This window comes from Limanda limanda, chromosome 4 (genome assembly GCF_963576545.1).
Source record: "Limanda limanda chromosome 4, fLimLim1.1, whole genome shotgun sequence".
Classification (NCBI taxonomy): domain Eukaryota; kingdom Metazoa; phylum Chordata; class Actinopteri; order Pleuronectiformes; family Pleuronectidae; genus Limanda; species Limanda limanda.
Window position 1 is genome coordinate 17726685 of NC_083639.1, and position 21837 is coordinate 17748521.

The 21837-nt window shown below is 44.0% G+C and overlaps 2 protein-coding genes across 3 annotated transcripts; one reads left to right on the plus strand and one right to left on the minus strand.

The window, feature by feature from the left end:
• Window positions 1-4661, minus strand: LOC132999583 (tripartite motif-containing protein 16-like). The gene is made up of 3 exons (XM_061069279.1): window positions 3956-4661; window positions 1280-1299; window positions 1-471 (listed from the first exon to the last, which is right to left on the minus strand). Exons 1-3 carry the CDS (start codon window positions 4659-4661, stop codon window positions 1-3), a joined length of 1197 nt encoding a protein of 398 aa, XP_060925262.1.
• A 1956-nt stretch (window positions 4662-6617) lies between these two features.
• phf20a (PHD finger protein 20, a) lies at window positions 6618-21035 on the plus strand. 2 transcript variants are annotated; one of them, XM_061069626.1, is made up of 17 exons: window positions 6618-6746; window positions 9061-9167; window positions 10535-10706; window positions 11030-11114; window positions 11553-11629; window positions 11781-12378; window positions 12495-12545; window positions 12636-12905; window positions 14231-14425; window positions 14575-14670; window positions 15284-15439; window positions 16103-16284; window positions 16410-16509; window positions 17654-17849; window positions 18039-18477; window positions 19023-19203; window positions 19644-21035. In XM_061069626.1, exons 1-17 carry the CDS (start codon window positions 6621-6623, stop codon window positions 19784-19786), a joined length of 3174 nt encoding a protein of 1057 aa, XP_060925609.1. In that variant the 5' UTR covers window positions 6618-6620; the 3' UTR covers window positions 19787-21035. The 2 variants fall into 2 exon arrangements, with proteins under 2 accessions (XP_060925609.1, XP_060925610.1); XM_061069627.1 differs by lacking the exon at window positions 15284-15439.
• The last annotated feature ends 802 nt before the right edge of the window (window positions 21036-21837 follow it).

Genomic DNA, 21837 nt, shown 5'->3' on the forward strand with positions numbered 1-21837 from the left:
CTATTTGAGTTCACAGAACTCAGCCTCCATTCCAGGACAACAAACCATAACTCCAGCATAGAGAGGCTGAGTGAATGTGGTCTGGACTCTGTGGAGGAGAGTCATGGTGTCAGAGACGCTGTAGAAGGACAGAACACCTGCACTGTGATCCAGGTACACTCCTACTCTGGAGGACACAGGACCTGACACTGGAGTCCCGATGCTGTTGTAACGAAAGTAATATCTGTTTCCATAACAATGTAATGACCAAGATTTATCATTGTGTCCAAATAAACATTCATGTGAGTATCCTGCTCTGCTAATATTCTTGTATGTGACTGCTACACCAACTGCTCTCCCCCCCAACCCCACCTCCCAGTAACAACGTCCAGTCAGACTCTCTCTACTCAGGACCTGTTCCCAACCAGTGAATCTGTCTGGGTGATAAGAATAAGACTGATATTCACTCATACATGTTACTTTTCTGTTTCCCTCAGATAAAAACAGACGTCGAGGTCACGTGATGACGGACTAGGAGACGGTCGGGTTTGCGGGAGCTCCGCCAACACCCTTCATATATTTCGCATTCTCTCTTAAACAAGGTTATCTTTTTATAATATCAGTGCAGTAGTATGACTCTCAAAAAATTCTGGACAAGACAACACCAAACAATGCCAAAGGGAAAGACTAAGTCGCGACAGCCAACTCAGGACACGGCTAAGGAGCTAGCTCAACATGGCGGCGAGCAGGATGAAGACGGCGAGGAGGCAGAACTTGAACCTGGACTCGCTAAAGCGCTGGATGTGATGACCAATAAGCTAATGATGGCTATTAACGACAAACTCGAGCCCTTGGCTAAAACAGTTCTCTCTCATACCACCGAGCTGAAGAGGGCTAGTGACCGCTTGGATGAAGCAGAGGCTCGGGTGCTACAGCTGGAGACCGCTAACGAGCCGCACGCTGAGCGCATAGTAGCTTTGGAAAGAAAAGTTGAATCCCTCCACGACCATATAGACGAGCTGGAAAACAGAGGGCGGCGGAAAAATATCTGCATCTTCAACCTGCCCGAGAATATCGAGGGGGGAGATGCTTTGGACTTCTTTGAACACTGGCTACCGGATTTTCTCGGCATGGATACTAAAAGGGGCCGAGTGAAGCTGGAGCGGGCCCACAGCTCTCTAATGCCCAAGCCCGGGTCCGATCAGCGGCCGCGCCCCGTCATCATCCGCTTCCACGCGTTCCCGGACAAGCAGAGAGTGATGGCAGCAGTGCGGAGAAAAGCAGCGGAGGGGGATATCACTCTGGAGGAGAGGAAAATATCTTTCTACCACGACCTGTCTGCCGCAGTACTTCGTAAACGGAAAGAGTTTAACGAAGCTAAACAACGTCTCAGGCAGATCGGCGCTGATTACTCCATGCTCTTCCCTGCAAAGCTACAAGTATCTCTGAATGGCCCCAAGAAAACCTTCCTCTCCCCGACAGAGGCTTTGACCTTTGCAGCCAGTGCAGCACGTCGGGAATGACGGATTCTCCGATCATATGAGAGCTAAGTTTGGACACTCTGTCATGTATGCTGGTGATTATACTCTGTTAGGATACATCTTACATGCATGTGAATGATTACTCGTTATCATAATATGTATTGAGGTGCCCCCCTTGCTTAATAATAATACACCAGTATTCATTCAGTGGAAATCCAGCTGATTTAAGAGTAGATGACGATTTAAATTTAGAGGCTTATATTAGTTTAAAACTTTTGTTTATCTTTTAATAATTGGGTGTTGCCGTGAGCCCCGGTTAACTGGGTGATGTCACTTGCTTTATTTCTTTTCTGTTTATGTGCTAGTGGCCCTAGTGAAGGCGCCTTACAGAACAGCAATCCCCCTGCAACCTGGGGAAGGACCCCCATTACCCATTTTCTTTTCTTTCAATATTTCCTTTTTTTTACATGCATAGTTTCTTGCTGTTATAGTTTAATGTGTTCTGTTTTTGTTACTTGTAGTTCATGCTCAGTACTGGTCTTCCATATTCAGTGTATCATGTCGACGTGTTTGGATGAACTGCCTAAATTACATTTACCAATAGAATGATGCCACCTTATAAGTTAAAACTCTGTTCATGGAATATAAGATGTTTTTCGGGTTACAAAATTAATTTCTCAAAATCTTTAGCTATGCCAATGGGAAGTCTTAGAGATAGAACTGACACACTACCCTCATTCCCATTTAAATGGTCCATAACAGGTTTTGTTTACCTGGGTATTCATATCACACCTTTATTTCATGGAATGTATGGGGCCAATTTTAACCCCGTCCTAGACTCCATAAAGAGGGACCTGGGCAGATGGGCTCCACTCCCCTTGTCATTGCTTGGTAGAGTTTCTATTATTAAAATGAATATTTTGCCAAGATTGTTATATCCCATACAGATGATCCCATTACTCTTGTCAGGCAAAGTACTGAAGCTGCTTAATGGCTGGCTGAGTGACTTCATTTGGAACAAGAGAAAGCCCAGGCTAAAAGTAGCGAAACTACAACTTCCCAGTTCGAAGGGTGGTCTAGACCTTCCCAACATCAGATTGTATCAGCTGGCATCCCATTTGAGATTTATAGCAGAATGGGTCAAGGAGGACCCTACCTCTGATCTGCTGAGTTTAGAAAAGTCACAGACCTCAGACTCCCTGTTAGGCCTTTTGGCCTTCAAGGACTTAAAGTCAGCCAGGAGCCATTGTAAAAATAACCCTATAATCTGCAATACTTTAAAAGCATGGTTTATTACAAAAAAACTTGAAGGGAGGTCTGGTCTAACATCTACGTTGGTTCCAATTCAGGGCAATCCTAACTTCTTACCAGGCATGGTGGATGGTGGGTATAGCACTTGGACATCTCGAGGGATAAAAAGGATGCGTGATTTATTTCAGGGTGCATCCATGTTATCATTTGCATAACTTCAAGAAAAGTATAATCTTCCCAGACATGACTTTTACAAATACCTGCAGATCCGGGACTTCATAAACAGGGGAACTACTCTTAATACTGATGCCACTACATCTGCAGTTGAACAATTACTCCTCCTTGGCCCAACTAAGAAATCCATTACTCGTTTTTACAATGTCTTAAGCCAGACTGATGTAATAAATGTACAGGATGTTATGCAGAAGTGGCAAGGTGAACTTGGTATAGATATTGATGGGGATAAGTGGACTAAGATATGGTCTCAAACTAAGAAAATATCTGTGTGTAACCGTGCCAGATTGCTGCAATATAAGCTTGTGCACCGTTTACAAATCTCTCCTAACAAAAGACATAAAATGAACTCTCAACTCTCACCTGCATGTTTAAAATGTAAAATCTCAGTGGGCACCTATACTCATTGTATCTGGTCATGTCCTAAAATACAAGCATATTGGATGGGTGTTTTGCAAGATTTAGAAAAAATATTTGGTGTGGTGTTGCACATGGACCCTCTTTCCTTAATCCTGGGTTACACCAGTCAGGATACTATTGTGGATGCCAGCGCTGCCAGACTGTATTATATCCTCACATATGCAGCAAGGAAGAATATCTTTTTGTCTTGGATAAGCGACAAACCCCCCACTAAATCGAACTGGCACAAGATAATTATGGAATGTTTTCCCCTTGAGTACCTGACCTGTCTGCTTCACTCTTCAAAGGGACAGTTTATGAACATTTGGACTCCATATCTTAACTTTTCCAGCTCTACAGTGGCTTCAGCGCTCTCGAATGTTTTCCTCGGCTAGCCTTAAGCTCTTTATCTTTATCTTGTTTTCATTGCACTGATTTAGTGAATGTGAGTTGTAAGTATGTATAGACTGTGTAGACCAATGTTGTACTGAGTGTTGTTTTATTGTTGTTATGTCAATATATAAAAAGCTCAATAAACATTTTGAAAAAAAAAAAATAAATAAACATTTCCACCACAAAATTAAAAAAAAAATAATAAAAAAAAAACAGACGTCTGTGTGCTGTGTGTGGATCCAGTGTGATTTCCTGTGAATATTCTAAGAAGTCAGCTCTGGTCTCTGGCTCTGGTTGTCGCAGTAAAACATCCACTCGAGACACAATCTGTAATATCTCTGTCTCTGTCTCACTCAGAATGTCCTGTAGTCGACCTCTGACCTGGGACACAGCTGCTGTCACGCCCTCAAAGTTCCTCAGAGGACGGATCCTGAAGCTGGATGAGTGTGTAGATCCACTGAGTGGTGACAGTGAGGGGTAGTTGTGTAGAAGCTGGTTGTGATCCTCTGTGCCTGAGAGCTGCTTCAGTTCATAGTCTTTCCTCTTCAGTTCAGTGATCTCCTGCTCCAGTCTCTCCTGAAGCTCTCTGACTCGACTCACTTCAGTTTCCTGCTGGGATCTGATCTGCTGCTCCACATCAGAGCTTCTTTTCTCCAGCAGAGGGATCAGCTCAGTGAATATCTCCTCACTGTCCTCCACTGCTTTATCAGCAGAGCCATTGACGGCCTCCTCCTCCTGTTGAAGCAGCTTCACGTCTTTCTCTGTGTCCTGGACTCTCTGCTGGATTGTTTGTCTCCTCAGCCCGAGCTCTCTCTGCCTCTCAGTCCTTTCTGCTGCAGCTGACACTGTGTCGTGGTCTTTATGTTCCTCCACAGAGCAGAGATAACAGATACACTGCTGATAAGTGCGACAGAACATCTTCATCACCTCGTCGTGACGTGAGCAGATGTTCTCCTGGAGCTTCTCCGAGGTCTCCACCAGCTTGTGCTTCTTAAATGGAGCTGACTGAAAATGAGGCTGGAGGTGTTTTTCACAATAAGAGGCCAAACAAACCAAACAGGACTTGAGAGCTTTCCGTTTTCTCCCAGTACAGACATCACAGGCCACATCTTCAGGTCCAGGATAGCAGTGATCAGCAGGAGCAGCTTGGAGTCCAGTCTTCTTCAGCTCCTCCAGTGAAGCAGCTAACATGGTGCTTGTCTCCAGGACAGGCCTCGGTGTGAAGGTCTGTCTACACTGAGGATAGCTGTAGCTTCCTCTCTCCTCCTCTTTGTCCCAGTGGGTGTTAATACAGCTCTTACAGTAGCTGTGTCCACAGACAGTAGTCACCGGATCCTTCAGTAGATCCACACAGATCCAACAGGAGAATCTTTCTCTGTCCAGTTGATTTTCTTGCTGCTCCATTTCAGCTGCTGCCAGAGACTGTAGAATAGATTCACTTCCTCCGAACAGAAACAGATCTCTGCTCCTCCCTCTCTCCTTCCATTCCTCTTTTTACCACGTTTTAACACACTATTGAAAAGAGCAACAGTATGGTCTTACCTCTCCTCAGCAGCTGCTGCCTTTATATCAAACTGTTTAAAGGCAGCTACCTTTAGTGCAGCTGCCTTTACTGTAGCTGCCTTTAAACAGTGTGACATACTGTTGTATTTTTTGACTTTGATGCGGGCCAATTAAAGGTGGATGGCAGCCGCAGTTGGGCCGTGGGGCCGTAGTTTGGACACCCCTGGTCTAGGCCCTGAAAAAGCTGAAAATGGCCACCAAATCCAAAATGGTGGGCTTCCTGTTTGGTCTAGCATATTTATCCAAAAGACGTATTTCTTTGTAATGTAAAGACACATGTCCCTATCGATTTTTGTAGATGTAGACCAATCGTAGTGCCTGGGCTGCCCTTTCTGTGTAGATGTCATCAGGCTGGGTCTCTTGTCTAATGTGTCTAGTTTGGACACGATTGAACCAAATATGTCCGAGATACAGAACCTCGTGTTTTGATGGCATTTAATCAAACTTTGACGCCACGGTCACATGGTATGATGAAAAGTTGATCTCTAAATCAGTTTTTATCTCCATCTTGTTGTGATGACACTCATCTAAATTAGAAGTTGATCTGATGAAAGCCCTGGGACAAGTACGTCGAAGTAAAAATGTGGAATATGGCCAAAATGGCCACTAAATAGAAAATGGCGGGCTTCTTGTTGCGTTTTTCATAATACCCCTTGAGACTTTTTTGTTTGTCTGGTCATGATACACGTGGGCCACGATTTTTGTGTTGATCGGTCAAAGGGAAACCTAGGGGCTGCTTTCCAGGGCGCGCTGTTGAGCCATTTTGCCACGCCCATTTCAAATTACTCCAGTATAGTAAAATATTCGTAGGTCTTGAATTTCTTGCAAAGTTTCATAACTTTTTGAGCATGTCTAGACCCTGAAAAACTCCCCCAAAGGGAAATAATAAAAATCCTTACAGTTTCAATAGGGCCTCTCAGCAATCGGTGCTCGGGCCCTAATAATGTATATAATGTATAATTTTACAAATTTTTAACCCTAGATGAGAGAGCGAGAGAGAGAGGTGCGCCAACCTCCGCTGCTCAAGTAACGAGCCAGTTTGAGAATGTAAGAAGTAGAAAGTACAGATATTTTTGTTCAAATGTAACGAGTAAAAGTAAAAAGTCGTCAGGAAAAGAAATACTCAAGTAAAGTACAGATATGTGAAAAATCTACTTAAGTACAGTAACAAAGTATTTCTACTTCATTAATTCCCACCACTGGTCTAAAGCAATAGCCTCATATTACTATCTTCGATGTGACTGTGAGGTTATCGGAAGACATCAGGGCCGCTGGCCGCGCATGCGCAGTGCTGCGCCTCGCAGCCCGCGCCGGTGGTGAATGCAAGGGGGAGAAATTCAACTGCGTGCTCCGGAGGAGACAGGCGGCGGCGGCGGGACCTGCGCTTCTACGGGATTAAATGACTCCATTTTGCAGCCAGCCGGACGGAGAGTGACCGGAGAGCAGGTAGGAGGCACAGGGCTCCTCTCCTCTCCGGGCTTTAGAGCCACCCGAGCCCCGGGAGCAGGGTGAGAGAGGCCCGGTGGTGGATGCTCAGCGGCGGGGACGGTGCGGACCCGCGTGTCGGCTCCTCCGGTTCAAAACAAACGGGACGAAGCCGCCGATCGAGCGCTCCGTGGGTTCGAGTCCCCGTCGTGCGTGTGTGGGGGCTGCGGTGGTCGCTGCGTGCCTCGCCCCCGGTGGGCCCCCGGTCAGCGGCCCCTTTCTGCGGTCACTTGGGGGGAAGTTTGAAGCTTCGTGAATCTTCCACGCTGCTCTCCGAGTAGGCCCAGCGAGGCCCCGGCGAGTGAATGACAGCCAAGCGGCCAATCAGAGGCCAGCACGCCGAGGGTCCCGCCCCCGCCGGAGCGATCTGACCAATCTCGGTCGCCCTGGCCGCCTGCGCATTCGCCGCTGCTTTCGCGCTACGCCCCCTGGTTATAAAACACTGGACAACAAAGTGTCCGTAGTGGTGCAAGTGTTTCACAATAGATCCCAAGATGCGTTCAGGGACCTTCTCTTCCCACTGAGCTGGAAAATATCTCCTACTCATCTTAGCTGTGTGTATTTAATACATCAGAGGGTGTGGGTGCTGGGTTTTTCCGTTTATTATAGTAAAACATCAACCTAATGTTGCATTAGTCATTACAGAATATTACACAATACGCCCTTTATTGTCACGGTGTAACAGATAATCATTACCCGGCTCCTGACTGATGCCAGCACCGTTACAACTCGGTGTGTGAGCCCTGCTTGTGTCGCTCGCTTCCGTCTCTCTCTCTCTCTCTTTCTCTCCCTTTCTCTCTGTGCAGGCCATTAGAATGCACGATTTCATTAAATTCTCGTATGTTACCAAATGCTTTATCTCCAGCATCATCCCCCACGATCGTTAGCAGCCTGCAAAAGGTGGCTAGTCCTAGGCGCGTCTGACCCATTGTCTCCCATTGTGTCTAAACGTGAAATCCACTGAGCACAAAACACGTGGGCCGACTAGTGCGAAGACATCCGGTTTGAAGGGCTGCGCACGAAAGCCAGTCACTCCGCTGTCGTGATGAACCGAGAGGAAAGTAAGTCACCCAGATTCATCACGGAAACCATTCCGCTTCTAATAGATGGAGCCGACATCTCTGTTTGCCTGTGGGACGATAGAGGAGTCGCTATCAGGAGGATATTCTCAGAGTCAGATCCTCCTCATCCACAAAGCCCTTCCATCCCAGCTGGAGGGCTGGACATCAGCTGCAGACTCTCAATCTGTATTTGATGCGACTACACAGACAATTTAGGAAGAATATGCTGCTAATCAGTCGAGACGTATTGGTGCATTGCTATTTATTAGTTCCCTAGTGTACAGATGGATGCTGACAGTGGGAAGGGAAAGCTATGCTATGTTACCTTAGTCATTCTTGTACCGCCTCTCATTGTTAAGATACGATTAAGATACAGATACATGTATTTGTCCCAAACACATGCACAGACATGCACAAGCAAACTCATGCAAGGAGGGAAATTTAACCTCAGCTTTGAACCCATCTGGTGCAGGACACACAGAGCAGTGGGCAGCCATGTACGGCGCCCGGGGGAGCAGATGTTAGGGGAGCAAGGTGCCTTGCTCAGGGGCCCTAGACAGGGTAGGGAGAATCCTCTTGGATTTGTTGGACAGATCAATCCAGGTTCGTCTTTTTGTTGTTTCTCCGTGGAGTCGAACCAGAGACGAACCAGAGACCTTTTCTGCCCATAGTCTAAGTTTCTGACACTAGTCCACCGCCATTGTGTCATCTCGACGGGGAATCTAATAACATAGAAATCACATTTTGCCATGTTATTGAATCGTCCTCTTTTGTATTTACTGCTCAAGACCCTCATAGGAACCTGCGGGAGGCTGTTCCCAGATCACTGAACATCTGACGTCAGTTGCACATTTCACTACCATTTGAGGGGCATGGCTCACCTGTACACTGTTGCACCTTGTGTAATCTGTAGCATGTGTATGATTGCTGTCGACAGCCTGGACTGCATAGTTGTCCTGCTGCCTCACAGTGGGAGTGGCTCACTTTCACCTAAATTGCTACTCAGGTGCCAAGCTGGGATTTACCACCATACTCTGGTAGAATCATTGTTAGAGATGGCCGGGGAGAGCTCGCCTGCAAAGTCCTTGATAGTCATGTGTGTTTTATCCATGGCTAGACACAATGTGTTTCTTAGTAGTGTGTCCAAGGACATATAGATGTAGTCCTGATTGGTTAACATGTGTGTGTGTGTATGTGTGTGTGTGTGTATGCAGGAAGGGAGCCTTGATGTGGGCAGCATGAGTAAGACGCCCCCTAACAGAAGAGGGATTACATTTGAGGTGGGAGCTCAGCTTGAGGCCAGAGACAACCTCAAAAACTGGTGAGTCATGGCCTTGCTCATTTCTCTCCATCCATGTTACTGTTCACTTCCATCACTCTCTCACTGTAAACTCCCATGCATTCCTCTCTGGGTCCTGGGTTGAGCTATTCTGTGTGTCAACAAACATGAGACGATTAAGAATCTGAGTGAGTGTAGGACGCCCTTTTATTACATCATTGCTTTCCTGACAGTAAACAACAGCTGGTAATGGGTGTGTGGTCTCGAGTTGACAGGAAACCAGCCTTTGACCTGTATTAATAATGAAGGACTGAAATATGAATCTGGGACTTCATGGTTATGATTGGGAAAAAAATTCAAATGAGACGGTCTGATGATTGTTCCACAAGAATTTTTAGACCAAAACGACATGTGACCTCAGCCTCGAACACAACAATGTGAGCAGCCTTTTTGTGTGTAAAGTAAAACTTTGTGCATATATTAACTGCTCCCCGCCTTTTAGTTTATAAAAAGTGATAACTCTCTCTGCAGTAACAGTTATTACCTTCCATTAACCATTACATTACTTCCTTACTTTTTATCGACACATATTTGACCTGGAGGAGCTCTATGTTAGAATGCAGATGTCAAAATCAGTTGGACTGGTCATTGAACGGACTTTAACTCTTCCAGCTCTCTTGTACAAAGTGCCTGTAATGTCCGATTGGGCAGATGTATAAATAGAGCCAGTCATTATCTGGAGAATTTACACCGAGTGAGAGAGCTATCACTGATGTTTAAATTCCACCTCATGCACTCTCTACCCAGGTGTCGCCCCTCACATCAACCAATCTGAGTATTTCTACTTGGTAAGAATACATTTGACAATTTCCTGTTGGGTGCTAAACGTCAAAGGGTAGAAATACAGTTAATACAGATCCTTGTAGTAGGACAAAAAGGTCATTATTAGTTTAAATATTGCGATTCAACACAATGATTTATTGCGTTTTTTGTTTAGTTTTTTAACAAGAGTCCAAGCGTAAAAAATTAATCACACACACAGTGATAGATACAGTAGAGACTATTTATATATATATCAGTTATATTTCCAAAAATTGGTGCATGTGTCGCTGTCAAACTCTCACAGGTCAGCTGTAGCGTTGTAGCTCCCAGTTACTTGCCGATGCTACCTGGCCACCCCCTGGGCACACTACTGGCTCCTAGCTATTGTTACACTGGCTGGGTGTAACTAATAAATTAGATATTAAGTCATAAGAATTATACAATCACAATACTAATTCTTTTCACCCTACTTACTGCCTTCAATATTTCGTTGACATGATTAAGCCACTTAATCCTGTGGAAGTACTCTCCTCTGTCAGTCAGTCGAAGGCCCAATATAACACTATTGGATGTCTTTTTTCCTGTAGGTATGCTGGAAACATAGAGAAGATTGACTACGACGATGAGAAAGTACTGATACATTACCGCCAGTGGAGCCACCGCTACGACGAATGGTTTGATTGGAACAGTCCCTACTTGAGACCCGTGGAGAGGATTCAGCTGAGGCGGCAGGGCCTGCCAGAGGACGCTCCTGTACCCGTAAGAGAAAGAACAATGCTCATCCTGTTTGGACCCGTGTTAAATATGGAAACTGCCCCACCTATGGGTAACATTTGGTACCTCTAGCCTTTTTTTTATCACACAGTTTATAAACTGTGTAACAAAGCAGAAGAATTCTTAATCTGAATTTCTTAATTTGTATTTTTACTTTTACTTAAATTTGAATGCTTTTGTTTTTAAATATTTGAGTATAGATAACAATAACAATAGGGTTCTTAGCATTGAACAGCTCCACCTCTGCTGTTATTTGAATAATGTGCCTACAGTGTGCCAGAGATTGAACGTCTGTGTCCTTCCTCCAGGGCTTTCATGTGAATGACAAGGTCCTAGCCAGCTGGTCTGACTGCCGTTTCTACCCTGCTAAGGTCATTTCAGTCAATAAAGATGGTGGGTATTTATAACTTCAGGTGTTAAATATTTGTATGAATTAATTTCATTCAAATTGTTTAATCTACTGCTCCATGATGTTTCCATTTAATGATTTTAAGGTTGATTGAGTCGAGTTAATGTGGCAGATGAGAGATTTTCTCTTGGTTATTTAAGATTTTGCATCAGGAAGATTAATTTAATATTTCCAACTGTCAACAGTGGTAATGAGTGGCCTTCAATGTTAGCAAAATGCTTTTCTCTGTCTTTGGCAAGAGAAGCTAAAGATAGATCTGTCTTATACGCAATTACAAAAATCTGAATCAGGGAATGTGTCCCTAAGAGGAAAATGAGCATTTGAAGCACAGACACTAGTCTGTACGTTTGTCTATCTGTCTTGCAACTGAGGCTTGCGTAAAACATGGTTTACATTAATTTGTTCTGCTTTATCCCTCTCAGCATCGTACACTGTGAAATTCTATGATGGTGTCATCCAGACAGTGAAAGAAATACATGTGAAGCCGTTTATTAAAGAGGTAAATACAATATGTAATCCTAAACATCCATAATAAATCTGTTTGACACTGTTTAAGTATATTGTTCTTTTTCATTCACATCATGAGCTTTTTATTTTAATTTTTTCCTGTTCCTGTTCCTGAACTTCCTCTTTATCCCGCTGTCCAATAGAGAGGCAGTGCTGGTAGCGGGAAGTCTCGCTCCTCTGACAGTAACATGGTTAGGAGGGCCCCGAACCGTAGAGACCGGAGGCCTCAGGAGAACGGAGGTCCCAAAAACAAACGAGCCAGACGAAGCACGTCCGACCAGGAGGAGGACAGCAACAGCGAGGATGAGGATCACGAAGAGGGGATGTCCAATGAGAAGAGCAAGAAAACGAATGGTGAGATCGAGGCTGCCCCCACCATCAAACAGGAAGAGGACTTATCAGAGCAAGGAGATCAGTCCATGGATGCAGACAAGGCAACAGGACTCCCGAATGGAGTGAAGGTGAAGGAGGAGGAAGACGACAAACCAAATGTTGACCAGTGTCGTGTAAACGGAGATTTGAAGGAGGAACCGCTAGAGACAGAATGGAGAGGAACAAAGCCATACACAGAGTCACCCAAGCCATACACCGAGTTACCCACTCAGACGTCAGCAAAGACAGAGGAGGGGTCCGTCACTATGACAACCACAGAATCGAATGGAGACGAGGAGAAGAAACCAAACATCCAATCAGAAAGCTCTCAGCCTATAGTGGATGTGCCCCCTCCCCAGCCTGTGAAACGTAGGTGTTAATGAAGAAAATTCACTGTGAAAATGAGAAACTCAGAGCAATTTGCATCCCATAGTGTCTGGGTATATGTTCATGTTCATGAATAGTGTTTTCTTGATCTTTGATAGCGGTGAGGAAGCAAGGTTTCCACAACCCCAACAGATTCAGCAGAGAACCACGTGAGTACATCCCAACATTTAATAAACAAATTCAGTCGTCACACATTCTTTGATATGCATCGTTGACATGCTTTTTTTTTATTGTCCTAGTGTACAGAGTTATCAAAAACCAGCCTCCTCCCGTCCTGTCCATCAACCTCGACCACAACCCATTTAAGTGCAGCGCTCCCGGCTGCACAAAGTCATTCCGTAAAGCTAAGCTGCTGCACTACCATATGAAATATTACCATGGGGAGGAGCAGCCCCTGGAGGAGGAGCGCAGCCCCACCAGGAGCGTCCAGACCAGGGCCTCAGAGAAACCGTCTCCAGCTTCCGGTTTGGACACTCCGAAGAGAAGGCGCACCATCTCTGCCTCTATGCGTGAGTTCCTCTCCAGTTACACTGCTGTTGGATAGACCTACAGCCGCCCAGAGTGATGAAACGTGTGACTTAGATATCAACAGACGCAGTAACGGAGGTTGACTCACCTTCCCTTCAAGAGAACACACCATCCAGTAGGGCTGAACGATTTGGGAAAATAATCGAATTGCAATTTTTCCCCCCAATATTGCGATTGCGATTTAATATGCGATTTTTTAATTTAATCCATCCTTTTTCCCAACAAAACGTAATGAATGATTTAAATATGACCAACACAATATTAGATACATTTAGTGTAAAATATTCTTTCAAATTATAGGTGTCTTACTGCTTCCAAGTCAGTAACATTTCACACAACTGAAACATAGAATTTGCCTCTACTATACATTGAAAATATTTTGTAAAATCAAAGTAAATAAAGTTATAAATAAAAAACGGAGAAATGCACAGGCCACAGAGTCAAACAGTACAACTGCATGTATGCACAGTGTCCTGAAGCTAATGAAATGGTCCCACTCCTCAGACTTTGGTTACCAGCGAGATGAGCTCGCTGTGTGTTTCCACCACGTAAGGGATGCCGGCCTGCTTCGCTGTCTTCTGGATCAGCAGAGTTTTGTTGTCCCGCGGCATTCTGGCTGCGGGTGAGGACAGCAGCCCGGTGCACTACTCTCGTTCACACGTTATAATCGCGCACGGTGCGATTAGGAAATCGCGTTTTATCATATCGCGATTATATCACAAATGCAATTTATCGTTCAGCCCTACCATCCAGTCTGTTTATTACTGTATACTGCGGATTCTGCCGATTTCTCCAGATGCATGGCAGCCATCTTGATTGAAACACGAGGCGGAGTTTTGAGCCATGTTGAGATCCGTTGTTTTAAAAAATAAATACAAATTCGGTAATAAATGGGATTTTATGACCAGCATTAATTTATTTCATCAAGGAATAAAATTCACAACATGTAGTTCCCAGCTCAAAAAATACATTTGGATGTTCAGTATTTCTTAAATAAAAGTAGCGTTTTAGCTGCGTCCGTCATTGTCAGACCTGTCCCATTATAGACACATGTAAATGGTTGTGATTGTTGCGACCTGTTTCAGGTCAGGTGGAAATCTCTAGATAGAAGGTGCACAGACTAGTCTGCAAGAGGACATAAAAATGAACTTGTTTTTTGGTTTCCAGTCCACCTTCATGCAGCATAAAATCAGAGAGGTTGAATTGTGACATTAATTTGTAATCATAAAGCTCTACAACAAGGCTATTATACTGTACCTCCATTCTTGTGTAAATATTTGGGATTTGTTTTTGTCTTCCTTCTCAGACTCTGTTGGAGGTGCTGTGCTTCCCCGTGGCGAGGTGAAGACCGCAGGCAGACGCACATCAGCCCCTCCAGCAGTCAACACCCAGGGCCATCAGCTCAGGGCACTGCTGAGGGAGAAAAGCAAGGAGAACCAGCTGGACAGGAACGGATGCCAGCAGCAGGACAAGGATTTGGAAAGGAGTGGCTTTGACATTGGTCAGTATGAAAATGACTGCATTGTGTGTCCCATAGAGTCCTGCCCTCTCACTGTTGTCTGCCAGTACAATTTTGCATGTAGAATAGTAACCTGTAGCGTGAGCTGTTTTCACAGAGGGCTTAACTTGTTTCCACTTAATGATCCCTAGGTTCCAAACTGGACAAACTGAAAGAGAAGCCGAAACAGAAGGACTTCCTCCGCATTAAATTAAAGAAGAAAAAGAAGAAAAAGAAGGCCAAGTCTGGTAAGAAGGGGTCCCTGGCATCAGGCGTCCTCACATCTCTGCTGCTCTGCATGTGCACTCACTGTGACATTGTGGAAATGGCTAGCCTGCATCGCATGAATTGCTCTATTCACTCCTCTTGGTGTGGTGGCTGAGCCTCTGTGTGTGGGAGAAGTGTTACATCTGTCGCTGGCCTCTGACACGCTATTGTGCCAAATAAAAAGCTCCATCTCATTTCTTTTACCTCTGTTAGTCAACCTCTATACTCCTTTATATGACAGAACTGGTGATGTGAAGTCAGAACCTATCGTGGCACTGATCGTGACTAATCCAAACAAACAGTGTTGGCTCTCATTTCTAGATGACATTCACACCAGTGTATTTAGCATTGTCACTTACGTGTAGGCTATCTTAACACTGATTGGTCCTTTCCCATAGCTCACAGGCCTGAGAGGCAGGCCACAAAGTTTTTTTATTACATTGAGTATCCCTTATTGTTATTTAGTCTTTTCGTATGTCCGTAATGTTTTGTTGTGCCACATTTTGTCACCTCCTGATGGGCGTTTGTGTAGCATTTTCAAAGTTGACTTTTTTTTCTACATCTGCTTCCCCCCCCCCTTCCCTGTATTAACAGACTACACAGGTAGTGAGGAGAATATTGACATCTCAGTATTGGGTCTTCAGTCCAAATTGCATTTGCCACTCAAAACCCCCCCCCCACACAATCACAAGCCTGAGGCCTACCCCAGCAAGCCTGGATACAGCTACACAGAGCAGATACATGTGGATGGTGGGTATCTTGATGACTCAGTGTGTGTGTATTAGTTTGTGTGTGTGTGTGTGACTGTACATGGCCTCCTCTCCCCTCCATTCTATTTCCTTTGGATTCAATCCATCAGGCAGGTGTTTCAGTACAAATTGCATCACATCTGTGTCCAAATTTTGTTGCTAATTACATGCAGGACCAGAACCTCCACCAAGGCTAACTCCCTATCTCACCATGTTAAAGAAAATAAAAAAAGATACTTCTTGGATCCGCCCACATGTGTCTGGATTAGCTCCAAATTTGAATAGGAGCTTTGTGCAGTCATGCCTCACCCCTGCACAAGATGTTATGGAAATCAACTCTTTATGTTTCGAGTAATCAGACAGTCAGACATCCAAACAATTAGCAATGGGAACATATCCTCCTTGGTGGAGGTAATGATACTAGCAGCGGACACAGCTGTTTCGCTTGGTTGATTGAATCCTGAGCTGTTCTTTGCTGCTATGGCTTGCTTCATCATGGAAACCACAAACATTCATTAAGACCCCATAGTGCAACATCTTTTTCAGAGTTAAATATTGTTAATTGAGCTACAATTTAATTAAAACTTTATGTGAAAGCAAAATCCTGACCAGTTGTGTAACTGCCATGAAAAACCAATTGGTCTCTTTGTCCCTTACACCATAGATGAGGATAGTATCAGTGACTGGTCCACAGACAGCTGTGGGTGGAGTGACGATGACTTTGGGTTGGATCTGGATGTCACCACACCTCCCCTGAGTGTGGACTCTGGTGCCGTGGACACCAGTGACCAGGAGATAGTGCGATGTATCTGTGAGGTGGAAGAAGAGAATGACTTCATGATCCAGGTGAGCTTGTTGTTTGCTTCTTGTCAGTGTATGTATTTTGTCTTAATGTTAGGTATTTGAAGCTTTGAGTTAAAAAAAAATTGTTTTGATGAATGTGAACCTTTTATATCTTATCCTTTCCTCAGTGTGAAGATTGTTTGTGTTGGCAGCATGGCACCTGCATGGGGCTGCTGGAAGAAAATGTTCCAGACAGATACACCTGCTACATCTGCAGAGACCCACCAGGTAAACAACATCAACCATTTTGATCCAACGTTTTTCACTACTCGTGTTTGGTTTATTTATTTGACGACTATCTCCGAGTGAGCAGTGATTATTCTTATTCAAAACTCATTATATTTAACTTTTTATTATTTATTTAACTCATAGACTAATTTCTTCTTTGCAATAGATTTTGGCCTTGATTTTCTGTTGCCATGCATCAAAAGGTTGTCTAGTTTCCTGCTGAGAGAACAATGTTTACCTCAGGTTACAGGAAACTAATTTGTGGTAAACAGAGACATGGTTTCTGTAAAACAACAGAATGTTTGTGCTTCAGATTAACACTTATTGTTGGGAAGCTAAAAACAGCGAGCTGTAGTTTAGCTCCATGGCCTCAATATCTAAATGTTACAGGCTTTCAGGGGCCATTCAGGTGTGTCCACGGTAAACACATTAATCAAGAGCTGCATGATCGCACAGAGTGTAGCGACACTTTTTCAAGGTGGAGGAATACACTGGTATGTATTTTTAGATCAAGTATAAAACTATGCCTGTATTACTGAGAACTGAAGAATTGTACTGCCAGGGCTGGGAATATTTGGACAGTTACACACTTTTTGTTGTTTAGGTTCTGAGCTTCAGCAGATCAAATTTGAAATAAAATAATGGATCCTTCATGAAAGTGCCAAGTCTCAGCTCTAATGCAAGTAGCCAAGTATTTTTAGAACCCCTAAAATCTTGGCACTGTGTTTGAAGGTATTGATGTAAACCTACTTAAAGCTGAGACTTGAATGAACTGATGCATTGCTAATTTGTTTTCTTTTTTAAAAATTGAATTGGCTGAAGCCTGTAGAAGAAGGAGGGGTTAACAGCTTCTGGTCTGGAAGGTTTGGACGTTTGACTCGCTGTGCACCAAGCAAAAGCTGCCGTGCAGTGTGGTGTACATGTACGCACGTACTGTTTTTACATATGGAGTCTCCGTGTCAGCAATCTATAATTCCACTAAGCCAATAAGTGTTGCGCTCTAACTTAGCAGCTGTAACAGTCAGAAGACAGCCTCATTCTTAAAGAGACACTCGATAACCCAACAGTGTCTCTACTTATCGTCAAAGTAGTAGAAAGATTGTTTTTAACTTTGATTTAATGCAATTTTCTTTATCCCTAAAAGGTCAAAGACAGAGTCTACGCTACTGGTATGATCGTGAGTGGTTGAGCAATGGTCACATGTATGGCCTCTCCTTCCTGGAAGAGAACTACTCTCACCAAAACGCCAAGAAGATCACCACCACCCACCAGCTGCTGGGAGACGTACACCACGTGGTCGAGATCCTCAATGGACTGCAGCTCAAGATGAACATCTTACAGTGAGTACAGAGGAACTGCATGAACAGACTTGAAGCTCTTTTTCTGTTACCTACAGATAGTAAATTGAAAGAAGATTGTGGCAGAAATTAGTTCTGTCCTGGATAATGTCATTTTAACCATCTCAGCTTTGTTGTAATATTTCTGAGGGTTACATTGTGGTCTAATCTCTTTTTTTTCTTTCACCTAAGGAGCAACACACACCCTGACCTGCAGCTATGGCGGCAGCCGTGGAAACATTTGGAGAGGTCACTGACTGGCTTTGACTCATGTCGGGGCAGTGACGCAGCTCCTTCTCCCGTGACTCCAGATGAGGACATGAGCAGAGGAGAAATTTTAATGTCAAACGCTTTGGAGAAACTGAGCCGTGCTGCTACAGCTGCCACCTCCACGTCATCGTACTCCTCCCCCTTCCCATCCTTCCAAGACTCGTACATTACCAGTGAACACTGCTATCAGAAACCGCGGGCGTACTACCCTGCAGTGGAGCAGAGGCTGGTGGTGGAGACCCGACAGGGCTCGGAGCTGGAGGACAGCATGAGAAGCACTGAGGAGCTCCTGGAGCGGGAGCAGCGCTACGGGAGCCTGCTGGAGACAGACAAGCCCAAATCAACAGCAAACAATAACAAGGTTGGGGTTTGTTCGACAGCAGACAAGGATGTTTACATTGCAGCTTGAATTGTCACTTTAGAGCAGTGAACTAACCAATAACACCAACACTTCCTGAAAATATCAAAAAGTATAAGCACACGAAATGTTGTATGATATTAATCAGCAGATCACTGCAAATTATAAATAGAGGGGAAATGATTTCCTATAAAATCAGTTGGTAAGACAGTGTCCGTGACCTTAGGAGAGGTTGCTATGGAGAAGATGTCAGTCAGAGGCAGGAATCAAGGATTTACAGGATGTCTTGTTGCAGTCACTTACAAAATACTGCACTAGTTGCAGAATTGTTTTTGAAATAATTAACATTCTCTATGTGATGTAATTAAAGCTTCTGAATGTGGATAACATTATTTATTAAGTTTAACCGGATCACTGTTGTCCCAATGTTCTTTGGGATAGATCAGTGTCTTCAGTACATGAATGATTTTGCAAAGTTTTCATTTAATCAGGTCTGATCCTGGTTTTATTGAAAATCTTGTCTGATGATCTTACTCAAACGTTTTCAGGCTTTGTTGGGTAGCTCATGGTCCCAGGCTGAGATGAACGAGGAGGATGGTAGAGATACTGAAGAATCTGCAGACAACAGCAGACATCATCAACAGTGGCAGATCAATCTGCTGGATCACATAGATGCAGTCCAGGATGAGGTCTCACACAGGATGGACTTCATTGAACGGGAGCTGGATGGTAAGGCTTGCATTTGACTGTTTTAGTTAATGTGTCTGCAAAAGGATGGGGAATCTCATTGAATTAGACTTAAATAGGTGAAGATGACTCCTGCTTTTATCTTTACATTGCATCACATATCATTTAACGGATGCTTTTATCCAAAGCAACTCCCAATAAGTGCATTCAACCATCTATGTGCACATTAGCATTACTCAGTGATGAATTGAATCTAAACACATTTGCTTTTGAGGAGCCGTGACATTATGCAACAGCGCAGAGGTCTTTGCCAGAGGTGTCCAAGCTGTGAGGATTGCATCATACCTGTGTTAGCTTAGTTCGGCTTTCAAAACTCGCAGGTGTATTTACACCTGAGAATTGTGTGTACCGTCCGTGTGCGTTCAGAGAACCACATAGTTTGTAACCATGTGCTTATTCCTGGTTCTTTTTCTGCTCCTCAGTACTGGAGAGCTGGCTGGACTACACCGGAGAGCTGGAGCCTCCAGAACCTCTGGCCCGTCTGCCTCAGCTCAAACACCGCATGAAACGGCTGCTGACACAGCTGGACAAGGTGCAGCAGATCGCCCTGGTCAGCTCCACATGAGGGCGCCAGAGAACAGCAGAAGCCTGGGTCACCACTCAGCACGCAGAAACAATGCAGCGGAGGAGACGCCTAGGGCTCTCTCTCGCTCTCTGTGGCTGCAAAGAGAGATAACGATATTAATGCAAGTTACAAGGCGCAGACAGTTGTTCGCCACAGTCTCTGACCTGATTTCTGCTGCTGTTCCTCCCTGTCTCTAAGTCTGTGGTGGAATCTGATGCTGCAGCGTGCCAGTGTCTCATATGAATATTCATATGAGCATGCGTGGAAAGTTGGCATCGTAAATCAGGATCTAACACAAAAAGTAACCTCGTAAATGCAGGAGAGAATCCTTAGGACCACATTACACTTCAATGGTTCCCATGCAACTTTAAACCTTCTGAATGCCTTTTGTCTGAGCTACTGCTTAAAGTTGCCCTGTCTTTCTCAGTGCACAGTGCTTTACATGCAGAAGCTTTATATTCGGGATTGCAATCGAGTTCCTGAATGAACCTACACGGCCTCTTTGCAATAGGTTTTTCCAATGGTCACTGTTTTTTGCATTTACATTATCCCAAAGTTCAGTTTTGGTCACCTGACATGTCACGATACATAAAACATTTTCCTCTAAGTGTGGACACGTAGTAACTTGAAGACATCCTGTATGTAATGACGCTGCATAAGCAGATTCTACAAATAATTTGTTCTGTTTTTGACCTCTTTGTTTTACACTGCACTGTGAAGTTATTTTTGTCTGGAATCAAAAAGCATCTTATTTTCAGCTTTAGAGCATAAACAAGTGTGATTTCTGTTTTGTCTAAACTGTAATTCTTCTTTCCTAACAGTCATCATCAGCGGGTCCCCAGTTTTATCAGTTAAGTCTTTGTTTTCGTCAATGACCCGTAACCTGACTTCGGTTCACTCTTCGCATTGTTGTTGCTGTGGCACTTGACTGATGATTCACTGAAAAGTGTAATGTAGGCTTGTCTCTTCTTATCCTCGCATCTTGTGCTTTGTCAAATGACAAATACTACTTAAAGGACATGTAAAGTTATTTTTCTGTTCTGTTTCATCTGTTTATTTCCGGTATTTCGGCTGTTTGTAAATATGGTATTCAAAAATGTGCTCTTCTTTATTGAAAAAAATTCTCCAAATACAGATATTGTATGCTACTGTACTGTAAGTGTCTGGCGTAGAAGCAGGGAAAATGTCCAAAACAATGCAAACAGAATTGCTGGTACATAAATAAACTTATCATTGTTATTAATCACTATGGAGACGTTTTTGTGTATTTTCTCATGGTCTGATATGAAGGCTGGAGAAGAGTGCTCCTTCTCATCCTGTTTATCCAGCTGGTCGTGACATTACAAGTGAAGTCAGAGGTCGCATCATTCAGAGTTTCATGTAACATCTTTTCTTAGCATCTGATTTGAGCTCTTACGCAATCAGATTGAAACTAGGGGCGGCAGTAGTTTAGAGGTTACAGCTGTGAGGTTTTGAGTGATTTCAGAACGAGAGGAAATCAAGAGCTGTATGTTTTCCTGCCGAGGTGCCACTGAGCAACACATTCCACCTCCAACTGAACAGTGGAGCTGCTCACCAGCCAAAACAAATCTGTGTTTGCACAGGAGATGTGAACGAATGAGAGGGACATTTTGTGGGGGAGAGTGTGAGCATGCAATACTCTAATGTAATATGTTTTTATCACATAGCCGATTTGTGCAGTTACATAATCAGATTGAAAACAAACTTGATGGGAATTCTAATCGCTTAATCTCCAAAATTTGAGCCAGCATCATGTGATGACAGGGCAGGGAGAGGGACATCTTATTGGCCAAGAAGAACTAGCACAGAGTGAAGCCAGCATGTTCGTCCCCTGAGCTGGAGGAGCTCAATTATGCTGTTATCAAAGATGGTATTAGTTCAAAATGAAAGACATAAGCCCCCTTGATATTGAAAAATATTTAAAGGGATACCTCACCCAAAAATAAAAATTCACTGGGAGGCTGTGGCTCAGGGGTAGAGCGGTGTTCTCCAACCTGGAGGTAGGCAGTTCGATCCCAAGACTTCCCCAT